This window comes from Coenobita brevimanus, chromosome 2 (genome assembly GCF_032717465.1).
Source record: "Coenobita brevimanus isolate Jiangsu-jjx chromosome 2, ASM3271746v2, whole genome shotgun sequence".
NCBI classification, from domain to species: domain Eukaryota; kingdom Metazoa; phylum Arthropoda; class Malacostraca; order Decapoda; family Coenobitidae; genus Coenobita; species Coenobita brevimanus.
Genome location: NC_136955.1, coordinates 33,617,434 through 33,634,311, shown reverse-complemented (window position 1 = coordinate 33,634,311; position 16,878 = coordinate 33,617,434). Strand labels below are relative to the sequence as shown.

At 42.5% G+C, this 16,878-nt stretch overlaps 1 protein-coding gene across 1 annotated transcript in view; it reads right to left on the bottom strand.

Moving 5' to 3' along the window:
- LOC145391618 (cytochrome P450 2L1-like) overlaps positions 1-16,878 on the bottom strand; it is a 257,804-nt gene that overhangs the window by 137,943 nt on the left and 102,983 nt on the right. Inside the window, exon 3 of the mRNA XM_080266160.1 lies at positions 12,828-12,958. Within this exon, the coding sequence (XP_080122286.1) occupies positions 12,828-12,958 (131 nt within the window). The remainder of the gene's footprint in view (positions 1-12,827; positions 12,959-16,878) is intronic.

Here is a 16,878-nt window from a genome sequence, read left to right as displayed (position 1 = left end):
CGTGGCTGGCAATGAGACACGACACGGCTCACCCGATCATCCATGTGTGCCTGTTTGAAACCCGCTTCTTCCACCTCCACTCGCTACCTCAGAATGCATTTGGAACAGAGACTGAATAAATGGACCATGCTATGGCATACTCAAGGAGGAGAAAAGATACGGAGTATTAATTCTTACGGGCAAACACATGACCAGTGTAACGAGCTGGCTTGGTCAACAGATGGCACTGTGATCGCTGGTGTGTCGTCTGTTTGTTTACATAAGTTGACAGTCGAGATGCGAGGGGGATTGGCGGTACAAATAAACATGGCTCTAAACCCTGGACACAGCTGTGTTGTTTGTAGGAAAAACCGATGTACTGGAACTAACCTACGGTTTCATTCCTTCCCAAAGGACAAAAAGGAGTGCGTAAAACAGATGTAACATACTGTTACGCATAAACAAGTGTACTACGGTCATAAATGTTGGTGCAGATTAAGAGGTCAACAGCTGAAACTGGGCCCCAGCACTTAAGTTGGCTGCATCCCGAGTTCCCTGAACTTCACCCATAGTCAGCAATGTGGCACCACTGTATTTGTTTGGATCTTTGGACATGTAGCAGTATGAAGAGTTGGGACCTCGTAACAGTGACGTGGCACGGACGGTGAGTAATGAAATTTTCCTCTCAGCATCTGTGCATTGTTAAGTCTATGTATTAATCAAATAGCAATAAGCATTAGAATATAACTGGAACCTGTATCGAATGTCTAGTTTGGTGGGGAGGAAGTGTGGCTAGTGGTGGAGGGGAGGGAATGGACGGGGGAGGGTCGGGCTCTCCTGTTTCTTGCTGAGTCGTAAGCTGGAACCCAATACTTTACAGGAAACGAGTGAGACAACAGACATTCACATGGTTCGGCACACACACACAGCATGCTTTCACCTTTGTATAGAGAGCTAAATAATATATGTATTTCTTGGCTCTCAATACAGCTATGAACGCTACATAGTGATACGTAAAACACAGCAGACCTCAGTTTGTTAAGTGTTAGGCTTATGTGATGTGGCGTTCGGCTGGTGCAGGGGAGGTGGAGGCTGGTTCATGAGGCCACTTGGATTGACCCGTCACCAAAATTACACTATTTTAGTCAATAACAATGAAAATGACAGTATTGAAAATGAACTATTCCTGATGTTATTATACGGAATGTAGACACGTTCATAAATAAAAACTTATGTAGTTTTTTAAGCACGTTAGTATGCCTACATTGTAGTTGCACTGTGTGCATACCTAACAGAATACCTTCATAGGTGATAGCATGGTGCCAAAATGCTGCTCCCTGTTATGTCTACCAGGAATACCATATATATGACTTATGCTGTGGCAGTATATTCATCTTGGTCAGCACCTTCTGTGCACCACCTGAATTTTGCAATGAAACAGCAGGATATGTTTGCGTGGTTATTCTCCGTTTTTAGTTGATTCCTTTATAGCGATGTGCGACTCTTACATTTGTGGTGGTTTATTTGTTTGTTTATTACATAACCAGATTCATATGATAGTTGCTGGTGAACCTTCTTCTCGAAACCCTTTGCCAAGCTACCCAGAATGGAAGAGCCCACCCCTCCTCCCTCCTCTCCACCTCTAGCCATACCTCCTCCTCAACAAACCAGACACCCGATACAGAGTCCAGTTATATCCTAATGCTTATCGCTATTCAGTTGATACACAGGTTCGATAATGCACAGACACTGAGAGGAAAATTCCGTTACACACCGTCCGTGCCAGGTCACTATTGCGAGGTCCCAGTTCTTCATACTGCTACGATACGTGTCCAAAGATCCAAACAAATACAGTGGTGCCACATCGCTGACTATGGGTGAAGTTCAGGGAACGCGGGAGTGCGGCCAACTGTAAGTACGTCTAATATAGAAATCTGTAGAACTTACTATGTTTTATTACACATATGATAAAGGATACGTTGGGCATTGATAAGGGACATGTGAACTTGCTGATGTAATGCCGCTACACTCGCAACGCAGGATATTATTTACCGGCCCTCACATGATAATACTAAGTACTTATTGACAATATTCATAATTGTTGCCATATACCGATAACGGGAAATTACTATTATATGCAGGTAAGAACCATGTAATATATATATATATATATATATATATACTATACATAGAGAGAGAGAGAGAGAGAGAGATGATATCCACAGATAAAAGGAAACACGAAATAGTCAAAGCACATGGAATATTTCGTGTTTCCTTTTTCCCTCTGAGTATTAGCACATTTATGAATCGCGTCTTATTAAGTGATTTACTTGCAGATAGATAGATGGATAGATAGAAAGATTCCGATATAGATATATCGATATCCACAGGTATATACCGCAGATATCCACGGGAATGTGGTAGAAGTGCATCTGAAAACAATGGAAAGAAATTTTTTCCAGTTAAATCAACACGACACTTATGATTAACAGAACTACAACAACAAACGACTATGGGTTTCTGTTCCCCGTCTGAATGTTTTTGGGATAATAATGTAAACTAACATGTACATCTATATACTCAATAAATACACTATAATATTCTTGTCTGTATTATTAATACATCCATTATATTTCGAGTCGAAGAATGTTATCATTGGAATGAATCTTTGTCTCAGAATACATTATATGGGACACTATTCACCACACTCATGTTATCCATGGTGAAGGATGCTCATGCACAATATAATTATTCAAGATTAACTTAGTTTCACGTGGAAGGCTTATTTATTCCCAATTCATAATCCAAACATAGTCTTCCCCGTAACTGTTCTCTTATATTCCCATTTTCCCTTATCTATCTTGTACATTAGATGGCGTAAAGGTAATGGTCTCGCAATTTTAACGTTGAGTCGTTACTCCGTATCTTTTCTCCTCCGTGTTCATATAACAGAACTATGTATATTTCTTTTTGTTACTATGATTAGGGTGTTCATTATTCGGTGTGTAAGGTGGTTCATACTCTCTTGTGGTACTATTGCGGACACCCGATCCTAACCCACTTAGTATCTGCCTGGTGCTGTCTGGCAACTGAACTGTAGTAGGCTGTTGCGTTTTATGAATGAACTTTGGCACTGTTGGTAACCCTGGCTGAGTTTCGGGTGGGTAATATACGTTTGGATGCATATATGTTGGTAAATTTACGATAAATCTAAATGATTTTGCACCTATAACCTTTAAATATTTAATGTATGATGCTGGATCCCATTCCATATCCCCACACATTAAAGTTTGATTGTATTATGAATACGTCAAAACAGTAGCCCTGGCAACATACAAATGTCAGGCTTACCAAACGCTGGTAGGTGGTCACAGTGAAGAAGCAAAACAGAACCGAAATATAGGGAAAAATATTTGGTAATTGGGTGATGCTAATCACACATTATATCTGTAACACCCTTAAAGTATAGAAAAAAAAAAAAAAAAAAAAAGCAGCATACTAAATGTGGAATGGATAAGTAGACATAAGGAATCGGAAAGGTTGGCCACCCTTCACCACCAACCAGCCACACGTGCATCCACCCACCGACTCAGACTTTCCTTGACCTAAGATATTGTTCCCTCCTATAAATATGCAGTCCATTAGTTTTAATTTCAAGAACGAAGCCACTGTAATATATATATATATATATATATATATATATATATATATATATATATATATATATATATATAATTGTGTGTGTATTTGTGATGTGTAATATATGAAAGTATGTCAAACTTATATTCTTTAAAAATTTTATCAGTTTTTTGGAAATATAGTTCTTTTATTTAAAAAAAAAATAGTTCTCAGTAAGTAGCATGTAGGCTAGCTACTCATTATACTTTTCGGTTGAAAAGTCTTTCATTCACAGCTGACACAGAGAATATGCTTGTCATAATAACTGCTATTCTGAATTGATTCCTGTTCATCCCTTGCGTGAAGAATAAGTCATCGTACTCCGACTCACGCTCCAGCATCACCGGTGCATCGGCAATAGTTAAACCGGGACTGCGTTGCCATATCCCTCCATGTGACAAGTATCACTGGTAGTGTTAGCAGTATCACTACAGAGGAATCGGTTCCCACACTTCGGAAATTATTCTTTGGTAGTTCATTAGAATGACAAGCATCGATTCTGGAATCGAGTTACGCCCAGGTAGTGATGCTCCCCTTCTATGAAAATATTTCCTGTACATGTTGGGTAAGTCCCAACACTTCGTCCTTCGTCTGAGATTCATTTCCTGACCATGTAATGGTTCTTCATTGTTCCTGCGTTCCCTTCCTTCCCTCTGACTTTTTTTTGTTTTTTTTTGGTGTCCGACTCTGAGAATAGGCTTCACAGCCTACTCCCAAGGCCCAGTAGTCCTACATGCCATACACCTCTACAAGTCACCACTTGGTGGGAAGCCTCACAATATTGTATACTGGGAGCTTTTACTGCCATATAGATTGGATCTCAGACTTTTGTTAACACTGAATTCCTGACATGGGCATCTTTCTAACCAAGTGTAGGAACAAGTGTAGGAACTAGCCGATGTTGTGGCTAGTATACTTAACAAATTAGGCAGTCAAAGCACCATTTAGAGGTAATGGCGTTACTTTTCTGGTGATCCACCAATAACCTATTTTCCAGCCATGGCCTTATTTTCCCTGTAGATTTATTTTTCACCCATGAATCTATTTTCTCCGTGACCCCATTTCCCCTCCATGGTCATATTTTCCTCTAACAGTTTATCCAAGGATCTATTTTTTTTTTTTACCCGCCCCGTCCCATTGACGTATGGGTATGTTGCAACGATTTGCATTTGCCAGTCCTGGCGACGTACCGTTACGTCGTGCAATTGCAAAGTGCATAATTTCGACAATTTTCAAATTTCGCGCTTGATATGCGGTACGTATCCTCGCATGACCTTCCCCTACCTGCCACCAGGTGGGGACACTCGGCAACCCCGCGCGACCCGCGCTAACCCGCCACTCGTCCACTCACCTGGTAGCAACGGTCCTGCTCAGACATGGCTAAGAGAGGTCTCTCAGAAGGCGAAATTCAAGCCTTTACAGGCGACAGTGATTCCCCACTGGATGACGAGGTTGTAGATAAAGATTATGTGCAGCCACAGGAGGAAGAAACCACCAGCAGTGACGAGGAAGATCCGTCTCCCAGGAAGTGGCAGTATGTGACTTACTGTGCTGCTAGAGAGGGGCACCAGGCCAAGAAGCCACATGCAACATCCTATGCCTATCCCCAACGTGATTTGGAACCAGATTTCAATGACGAGGACGAGGACAATGACGGAGTCGTGGGACGTGCTGCCACGTGGTATGGACGTGAGGTAATCACTCATCGTGGCCCAGAGTGCACACCACGTCGGACGAGCAGGTATGGGCCTAGCATTTTGTTTGGGGAGTTAGGAAGTGCCATGGAGGGAGTGGGGAGTGAAAGGGAAAGTACAGGGAGGATTAGGGAAAGTGAGAGTGACGTGAGTCATTGCTCTCCCTAGGTAGTGTGAGGCGTCGTAGTGCATCACATGGGCGAGTGCGGGTGCGTTCAGTATCACGTGGGGTTGTGAGGGAGGGGGAAGGTGGGGAGGAACCACTCCCAAGCACGTCTTATGCTCCCCAATACCCCCTAACACGTGGTCGAGCTAGGGTGCATGAGAAAGCACGTGGTGTTGTCATGGAGGGGGAAGGTGGGCAGGAACCACTCCCCAGCACGTCTTCTGCTCCCCAATATTCCACTACTTCATCCCCACAGCCCCCTAATGTTCCTCAAGGCCGTAAGGGTAAGGGAAAGGGAAAGAGTAAAGGCAGAGGGAAGAGGAGTGACGGTGGGGAAGCCCTTCGCACTCCTTCTCCCCCACTTCCCCCACCAGGATCTCCTCCCCACCCAGATGAAGGCGGTGATGGGGATGATGGGGACGAGGGATTTGTGGGGTGGAATTGGGAGGATGGGAGTGATTTTTCTCCCCTCATTCACCCCTTCACTGAGCAGGGGAGCTCTGGCTGCATTGCTCCAGGAATTCACCGTAATTCCACCAGGCTGGATTTTTTCCACCTGTTTTTTAGTGAGGCATTTGTGGAGCAGATTGTATACCAAACCAACCTGTTTGCAAGCACCCAGCGCCTTGAGAGTGAAAGATTAGGAACAAGGAGTAGGCATTCTATCATATATGATTACCCTGTCTCCCTTTCAGAAATGTTCCTATTTTTTGCCCTGGTCCTTTTGATGGGTATTATACGAAAGAACAGAATTCCTGCTTACTAGGCTAGGGATCCTGTTATGTTTACCCCAATATTTGGGCAAGTGATGAGCCGTAATCGGTTTCAACAAATTCTAAGTCGCCTCCATTTCTATGATGCTCATGATCCTGCAAATGCGAACGACACTGATAAAATGAGGCGAATTAGGTTGGTCTTTGATCACCTGAGGCAAACCTTTCGTTCCTCATTCTATCCCTATAGAGACCTCGTCATAGACGAGAGTCTCGTGTTGTAGAGAGGCAATATTTCATTTAGGCAGTATATACCCAGCAAAAGGCACCGTTTTGGGTTCAAGATCTTTGTTTTGTGTGACTGTAGGACTGGATACGTGCAAGACATAGTCTTGTACACCGGTGCACAGACAGACATAATAGAAGATCGAAGTATTGGACTGTCGGGAGCAGTGGTAAAGACGATGATAGAAGACTACCTTCATCGTGGTCACGTCCTCTACCTGGACAATTGGTACACTAGCCCTCTTCTCGTTCGTTATCTTCACACATGAAACTGGAGTCTGTGGAACCGTGAAGGTGAACCGGCGTCACATGGCCAAGGTAGGGCGGAAACTTGCAAGGAATGAGGTTGTCTTCTTCAAAGCCAACAACATCCTTCCAACTGTGTGGAACCACAATAGAGAAGTAAGCCTATTGTCAATGGTTCACCGCCCCTTGATGCACCGTACTGATTCAGTTGATTACCGTAGCGAGAACAGGCGTCATATTTGGAAACCTGAGTGTGTCATGGACTATAACATAAACATGCACCTCGTGGACTAGTCAGACTCCATGATATCGACGGTAGAGTGTGCCAGGACCACGATGAAGTGGTATAAGAAACTGTTCTTTCACTTGCTAGACATCACTGCTCTGAATTGCCACCACCTTCACGCCATGACAACAGGAGTTCAGGAAACCTTTGAAGGGTTTGTGAGGGAGCTCACAAGAGAGATGTTTGCACGGTATGCTGTAGAAAGGCCCCAACATCGCACCCGCACTGCCCCTATTGCACAAACTCCCCTGAGAATATCCGGCCGCCATTTCCCCACTCCTATCTCTCCCCAGCCAAACAGACCTAGGCCCCAACGCAGGTGTCACGTGTGTAGCAATTCCCGGGTGAGACTCACGACACAGAGGAAGGACACCCGCTATGAGTGTGTGGAGTGTGACTTGGGTCTCTGTATTCACCCACGTTTCAGCGAATATCACACGTTGATGCAATTCTGATATGGTGTGAATGCGACAGGACGCTGAAACTATGAAGTAAATGCGACAGACAGACGCTCAGTGAAATTATCAGTCATGTTGATCTCCAAATATTAGTATAAAGTGCATACGGGTATAACATAAGTGCAAAAATTGTTTGTAAGTGTATGAATATGCTGTAAGTGGAAACATACATAGCGAGGGTTTTTATGATGCGATATTCTGTCGCTCAGTGCAATAAATACGTCCCGTAATTATATAATTATTATTATTGGAAATGCTTACGGGTATAATATAAGTTCAAATTATTGTAAGTGCTGAAATATATTCTAAGTCAAATATTCATAGCGTGTGTATAGAGATGCGATATCCTGACGCTCCGTTGAATGAATAAGGCACGTAATAGTGAAAATAGAAGTCAACAAGTGGTAAAGTGTGTAATATATTTGAAGAATTAGTATATAAGTGTGTGAGTATTATGTTGGTCAAAACATTCATTGCGAGGGTATTTTCATGCGATATTCTCACGCTCACTTGAATAAATAATGCCAGTAAGTATGCACAGTGCAGTATAGGGGTGTAAACGTGTGTAATGTAAGTGGGAAATTATAATTGGAGTGAATAAATAAAGTAGAAGATGAAACACGAGTGTTTGAGATCGTGGTTGCTACGTGAATATGCGCTAGCATATCGCTAAATGCCCTCATAATGAATGAAAATAATTGAAAACATTTACAGTGGTGGAGGAAAGGCTCTATGTAAGGGAAAAATAATAGGAAAGTGATAAAACAATTGGGTATGTTGAAATACGAGTCATAGCGAGTGCGCTTACTAAGCTGATGTGCGCTAAACTTATGCGGCATGTCATCATAATGAATGAAAATATCTGAAAACACTTACAAACAGTTGTAATTGGTAAAATGTCATTGAAACAGAAGTATACAAGTAGAAAAAATGTTATGTTGACTGATACAGGAAACTTAGCATATAGCATGTTATGACTCGGTCCTAACTCGCTATGCTCGCGCGATCGTACAATGCTTATTTTTGATATATATGTGTCTGAAATCCATTATATTGTTACTGTTATTGTTTATTAGTTCAAATTCAATAAATATAGACGTGTTGTGTGTTGTTTCTCCCAGTATACCTTACCATAGAAAATGTGAGCACCTGGCACGTCCATAATAGAATACGATACCTGGCGTGGGGGACCTCACCTGTCCTGACCACTTCTAGACCACAGTAAGCCCTTTCTTGGTGATTTTCCTTCATTTCTCAGCCTAAGCGGAAGTTTGAGCCCAAAAAAAAATTTCCAAAAAGGCTCGGGACTAGGGGATGTCGGAGGGGCGGAAAACCTCAGGACGTGACGGGTTAAACATCAGGACCAACTTGCTTAGCCGCGGGCTTCTACACTCCTCATTGGGCAACACAGGGTTAGATGAATGACAGCAAACCCTTTTCTGTTTCCTCCTACTTTATACTCATTTCAAAGCCAAATGTGGCTGTTGTGTATATGTACGCAACGATTTATCTTGCTCTCGTGTTCCTGAGCTTGATTCTTCTGAATTCTCTACTCTTTGGCTTCGGCTTTCTTGTCATTCTATAACTAAATATATCTGCGTTGTTTACTTATCTCCTGATTCTACTAAGAAAAATTCTTTGACTATATTACTTCTACGATAGAACACATTCTATCCATTACTCCTTTCTTTGAAATCTCCATCCTCGGAGATTTCTATGTTCACCACCACCTTTGGCTTTCCTCTTCTTTCACTGATCCACCTGGTGAACAACCCTACATCTTTTTTCTCCTTAATGACCTAGACCAGCTTGTACAGCACCCTACCTGTATCCCTGACTGCGTTTGAGAGAGCTCCAACACACTTGACCTCCTCCTTACAACTAATCCTTCTGCTTACACTGTTAATCTTTTCTCACTGTTGGGCTCCTTCGATCACAACCTTATTACCTAACCTGTCCTGTCGCTCCAGTGTGGCCTATGGACCCTCCAAAGAAACGTCGTCCATGGTACTTTGGAGCTGCAGATTGGGGGGCCCTCAGGCAGTGCTTCTTTGACTTCCCTGGAATGATTATTGCTTCCATGGCTGGGTACCATCTGAGTGTGCCTTGCGCATTACGAAGGTTATTCTCTCAGGCATGGAAACATACATTCCCTTCTCATATCCTCTGACTAATGCAAGAAAGCCTTGGTTTAATCACGCTTGTTCTAATGCGTCCACAACAAGGAGAGGCCTATAAAAGGTACCAGAGCCAACCCACCCTTGAATCACATCTTGTTTATGTTTCTGCCCGGAATCGTGCGAAGTCTGTTCTTTGCTCTGCTAAAAATAATTTCATCTGTACTAAATGGTCTCAACTCTCCAAATCGAATTCTTCCAGCGCCTTCTGGCACCTTGCCATTCTAACAACTTTACCTCATCATCCTTCCCTCCCCTTTTCTACTGTGATGGCTCTGTAGCTCTTTCTTCTACTGATAATGCAGATCTCTTCGCTCAGACTCTCTTCCAATTCCACCTTAGACGATTCCGGTGCTGTTCCTCCTTCACTTCCCCCCTCTGACTTCCTCATGGCTGACATTAAAATTTCTTCAGCTGATGTATTTTGTGCCTTCACAGGCCTCAATACTAACAAGGCGTATGGGCCTGATGGAGTCCCTCCTGTTGTTCTCAAGAACTGTGCTTCTGTGCTTACACCCTGCTTAGGCAAACTCTTTCATCTTTGTCTATCAACTTGTACCTTTCCTTCTTGCTGGAAGTTTGCTCTCATTCAGCCATTCCCAAAGTAGGGTGACCATTACCAACCCTCAGACTATCGTCCAATTGCTTTAACATCCTGTATCTCAAAAGTTTTCGAGTCAGTTCTTAATAGAAATATTATAAAGCACCTCTCCTATCACAACCTTCTTTCTGATCGTCAGTATGGGTTCCGTAATGGACGCTTCACTGGCGATCTTCTCACCTAACTTTCAGACTCTTGGTCATCCTCCTTTCGGGACTTTGGCGAAAGCTTTGCCATTGCACTCGACATCTCAAAGGCTTTCGATCGAGTCTGGTATAAATCTTTAATTTCCAAACTGCCCTCTAACGGTTTCTATTCTTCTATCTGTGCCTTCATCTATAGCTTCCTTTCTGGTCGTTCTATAGCCGCTGTTGTAGACGGCCATCGTTCTTCTCCTAGATCTGTCAACAGTGGTGTTCCTCAGGGCGCTGTCCTGTCACCAGCTCTCTTCCTTTCACTCATCAATGACCTTCTAAGCTGTACATCTAACCCTATCCACTCGTATGCTGATGACTCCACCCTTCGCCTTTCCATTCAGTTCCCGTAATGTCCATCTCAGCAGTTACTTCAACAAACAAGGGATGAGGCTATGGCACACCTAATGTCTGACTTGGCTCGTATCTCTGACTGGAGTAAAAATAATCTGGTTGTTTTTAATGCATCAAAGACTCAGTTCTTACACCTATCAACCCGCCAAAATCTTCCACAGGTGTACCCACTAAAGTTTAATAATACTTAGCTTAATCCTACATCATCCTTGAACATGCTTGGGGTTTCCTTCACTCGGGACTTATCTTGGAAAGATCATATTACATCTCTTGTAAAATCTACCTCCAAGAGATTAGGTGTGCTAAGCCGACTCCATTCCTTTTTTACCCCTGGACAATTGTTGAGTCTATACACGGGTTTTATCCACCCCAGTGCGGAGTACAACTCGAAAGTGTGGGGAGGTTCTCCACATACAGCTCTTCTCATTAGGGTGGAGTCAAAGGCTTTTCGTCTCATTAACTCTCCTCCTCTTACTGGCTCCCTTCAACCTCTGTCTCTTCGCCGCACTGTTGCATCTTTATCTCTTTTCTATCGCTAATTCAATGGTCGCTGCTCCTCTGAACTGTCTGCTTGCATTCCTCCACCTCTAGAACTGGCGTGTAGCACCCATCAAGCAGCAAACTCTCATCCCTTTTCTGTCCAACTCTCTAATGCAAGAGTTAACCGCTACTCCCAGTCCTTCATTTATGCAACAGGTCAACTCTGGAACTGTCTCCTGTCTGTATTTCCTGCTTCCTATGATCTCCATTCTTTCAAATGCAATGTGTCCAGGCATCTCGAAATGAGTGGATCTTGAATTTGGCTCTCTCTTGTATTTTGTTCTTCTCTTGGAAGGAACAGTTTTTGCAGGCTTGTGGCCTTTGGTTCCTTCTTCCTAGCATAAAAAAAAAGCTCTATTTTATTCATCATGACCTTCTAAGCTGTACATCTAACCCTAGCCACTTGTACGCTTATGATTCCATCCTCCACCTTTCCATTCGGTTCTTGCAGCGTCCATCTCAGCAGTTACTTCGACAGACAAGTGATGAGGCTATGGCAAACCCAATGTCTGATTTGGCATGTATCTCTTACTGGGGTGAAAATAATCTTGTTGTTTTCAACGTGTCAAAGACTCAGTTGTTACACCTATCAACCCGACACAAGCTTCCACAGGAGTACTCACTAATACCCACTAATAGTTAATAGTATCCAGCTCAATCCTGCATCAGCCGTGAACATGCTTTGGGTTTCATTCACTCGGAACTTATCTTGGAAAGATCATTTTGCATCTCATGTAAAATCTGCTTCCAAGAGATTAGGTGTGCTAAGCCGACTCCGTACCTTCTTTTCCCCTGTACCATTGTTGACTTTATGCACTAGTTTTATTTGCCCCTGTGTGGAGTACAACTCTCATGTGTGAGGAGGCTCCCCCATACAGCTCTTCTTAATGGAAAAAAAATGAATCCCATCATGGACTTAACGTTTTCCATAGACATATTTCCCCTAAGGAAATGTTTATACCCATTTTACCTATGCATTCACTTAGACTCATTGCCTCTAATGATTATTCTTCCATGACACTGTTTCTCTACATGGACTAACTCTATCCCCAATGAACCTATTTTCCCCAACCTACTCACCCACAATCCTTTCCAAACATCCAGTGGGGTCTGTCCCAAAGAAGAATGATTCAGCAAATTCACACACACATACACACACACACACACACACACACACACACACACAGATTTAACAATACAGATTCAGGATGGTGGAACCTTATGTGTATATTTTCCTGCCGTAAACAGTACTGATGCGAAAGTGAAAGACTGAAATGTAGTTGGCAAGGAAAAGACGTTAGGTATCCTTATAAGCAGACGCAAATATTGTAGAGCTTTTAGTATTTCAGACTGCACTTTAGCTTATGTCGACTTTTATATTGTCAAAGCAATCTTCAGCAACTGGAAGTACCGATATTTTTAACGCAAGCTCTACGAGTCTTTCCCTTCTACTTACCAAGGGCAGGATTTTCAGTGAACCTGAAGAACAACCAGTCAGGTCTGTCCAGGTTCTCTGGCTTGTTATACGCTTCCTTGATCATATGGTAGTCGTGAAGAAACACCAACACTTGTGTCCCCATCCGCCACCTGGATAAAAAACACCCATCACCATGCGTCCCAACTCTCATTTTTCACTGCCCTATATCCACTTTAACTCTGCCCCAAAAATAATCAGTTAATTTTGAATGCTGACTGGCAATTTGAAACTAACACTAGAATATGATGCCAGTCATGAACAACTATGGAAAGGTTGTAGAGCTGTGGAATTATCTTAATCTGCCACTGAGCTGCAAGAAGTAGGCTGCCAAGTGGGATTCAGAACAGAAACAGGAAACATAAGTATAGGATAACTACCGACAAAGATCCCAATAAAAATGGACTAACCTTTACTCACTCACTAAGTTCTGCAAAATACCTCAACTACACTTGAAAGATGTTTCATAAGGGCTACAATTTAGAAATAATTTCATTGACTGTCAGTTTTGAAATGTGATGAAACCTCTGTCATGCATATCTCCATTCATACTCTTACCAACATTATGGTCAATCTCCAGTTCTTTTGCTTTCTCAGAGCAAATATCTCACCTATTCATACTTCCATTTACCATAACAATCCATCTTCTTGGTTTTCAAAGTCACCTACCTTCAAACTCATTCATATACAGTAACATATACCTTTTTCATAAATTAATTTATAAACATTACCTCAGTGTAACTGTATTGTCTTGGCAATTGTATTCTGTTCTCTGATCAACAGAAGTACCAAAATTTCTTATCCGCTCCACGTTATATACACCACATCCATTCCTTAAGGGTCACATTTCTGATTCCTTCACTCATGAATTTTTATACTCATGCCACTCTCTCTAGTTAATGTCAACACTCATATGCCTTTATGCAGTCCTTTTTGCAGCCACCAAATCAGTATGAAAACTTTTATTGCAACATCAACTTTCCAACATTGTGCTACTCCATATATATATATATATATATATATATATATATATATATATTTACCTCCCATTATTAACACTTTACCTAAGTACTTAAAGGTTTCACCAGTTCCAATCTTTCTCCATTCATTGAAACATTACATTTAAGATTCCTCATCTTTCTTCCACAAACTTATTTTATTCTATTTCCATTTACTTTCAAACCTCTACACTCACAGACATCCAAGCAAGGTTTAACCCTTAAAGCATGACTGATGGCACTGACCGTCAGAAATCATGTGTTCATGAATTCCTGGCTGATGGACATAGTTTTGCTTCTCCCACCATGGTGTGAAATGACCACCATTTTTTTTTTTTTTCACCACTGCATCATAGGAGAGCCAGGAGGACAGTGCTGGCAGTCGACCGTGTAACATGGAAGGGCTAGGAATTATGAAATCCAACTCCACATTGTCTGATTCACTTGCCAAAGAGGTCACCCATCCAAACCTGCCACCTCCTCCCTTGCAAAGTCACCCTCTCATGAAAGGAAGGGATTGGGTGAAAGTGCGATCGCGAGGGAGCTATAGGTGACTGTCATCATTGTCGAGTGAGGAGATGACGCCTGAGGATGAAAGTTACCACGTGGAGAGTGACGTGCTTTGGCCACCCTCCCGTGCCTCCTCCAGGAGAGAGAGAAAGACAGGTTTGGGGATGAGCTGGGTGAAGCAGTGGGAGAAATGCCCTGGATCTATAAAGTGATTGTAATCGGTGATATGGATGGAAGAGTAGGCACTGGTCCCGTGGATGACATAATGGGTTGTACTGGTGTACCCGGAGAAAATTGCAATGGGAAGCAATTGATGGATGTGTGTTGGGAAAGGAAGTTGTGCATTTGTAGCTCGTATTTCAAACACAAAGATGCACATAAATATACATGGTATAGAAGGACAAGAGATAGTGTTGAAAGGAGCCTGATTGATTATGTGCTCGTAGAGAGGTCGATGCTGGGAATTGTAGCTGATTCGCGGCCCGTGAGAGGGCGATGTGGAGGTCTGCCAGATCATATGATTGTGGTATGCAAGATCAAGCTGAGAGGAGTGATGTGGACCAGGAGAGAGAAGAGCACTCTTGGAGAAAATGTGAAAATCGAGAAACTGAGGATCAAAGAAATGGCAGATGAATACAGGACCAAAGTAGGGGAGGAGCTGGAATCAGTGAATTGGAATGAAATGGATCTGGACAGCCTGTGGAATGCATATTAGGGATTGCTTAGTTAGGAATGTTAAACCGGTGTGTGGTGTGGGAAAAGTAACAACAAAGAAGAATGGTACGGCATAGTAGGATGAAGAGGTTAAGAGGACAGTGGAGGAACAGACGAAGAAGTGGCTAGAGTAGTTACAGGACAGGAGTTCAATTGAAATAAGAACTGAATATACTGACAGCAAGAAGCACGTAAAGAGACTAGTGAAGAGGAAAAAAGAAAGAGGTAATTGATAATATAGGAAGGAAAATGAATGCAAACTACTTTGAAAATAGGAAGTTATTCTGAGAATATATATATATATATATATATATATATATATATATATATACTTATGTAAATATGTAAAGTATATATACAAACTTGGTAATGGGTACATGGAATGTAAGATGAGCGAATGATGAGGTGAAAGAGAGAGAGATTGTCCAGGTGCTTGAGGGTGCGAAAGTGGATGTATGTGGAATAACTGAAACAAAATGGAAAGGAGAAAGTGTGAGAGAATGGGAGTATGGATGGGCTATATGTGCAGGAGTAGGTGAGAATGAGAGGGCAAAGGAAGGAGTATGTATAGTTGTGAGTAAAAGATGGAAGAAGAACATAAGACACTATGGATCAGTTGGGTCAAGGATTGTGTGGGTAAAGTTGAAAGTTGGAATACAAATGTGGGCGATTGTGTGTGCGTATGCGCCAACGCAAGATCGTGCTAGAAGAGTGAGAGAAGAGTTCTGGACAAATGTAGAAGTGTGCATGGAAAAGTTTGGAAGGAATGAGAGAGTGTTTTTGATCGGTGATATGAATGGTAAAGTTGGGAATGTGAAGGTGGATGGAATAGTTGGTGAGTGGGGTGTGCCTGCTGAGATAGATGAGAATGGCAGTGCATTAGTGGACATTTGTGCTGGGAGGGGGTTGGTGATAGCCAATACTCTCTTCAGGCATAAAATGATCCACAGGTATACATGGCGAGTGATGAGAAAGGTGGGTGGTGAACTGAATGAAAGGAAGGCAATGATTGATTATGTGTGTGTGGATGAAAGGATGCGAAGATGTGTAATGGATGCAAGAGCTTATAGAGGTTGGGGGAGTGGACTTTCTGACCATTACTTGGTGGTGGCCAGAATTAGGATTCAAGTAAGATGGAGGAATAGAAGAAGGGAAAGACGAGAGGAAGGAGTAGTTGCAAGGAGAGTGAAAGGGTTACAAGAGGATGAGAAAAAGGCAGAGTATAAGAAAGAATTGGAGGAATGATTGGGCAAATATGAATTGGAGCAGATGGGAGACGTGGAAGGTGTGTGTAGTATATTTACAGAAGAAATATGTGCAGCATGTGATGTGGTGTGTAGAAGGAAGAGAAGACGGAGGGGGGTGCAAGGAACAGCGTGGTGGACTGAAGAGGTAAGACAGGCTGTGGCACAAAAGAAGAAAGCATGCAATGAATGGATGAGAAATAGGGGCGTGGAAGAAGTTGAGAGGTGGAAGAGAGAGTTATATGTAGAAAGAAAGAGAGAGGTGAAAAGATTAGTAAGAGAAAGTAAGAAGAGAGTGGATGAGGAATTTGGAAGGAATTTGAGTGTAAAATAGAGGGACTGTAAGAAAATGTTCTGGAAAGAGGTGAAAAGAGTAAGACAGGGTGGAAGTGAAGTTAGCAGGGGAGTGAAAGATAAAAATGGTAGATTACTAGTGGAGAAGAGAGAAAAAGTGAGCAGATGGAGAGAACACTTTAAGGAATTGTTGAACATAGAGGATGGAAGTAATGCGAGTATAAGTGGCTGGGGAATGGCTGGGAGAAGGAGGGAGGTGAGAAAACAGGAAGA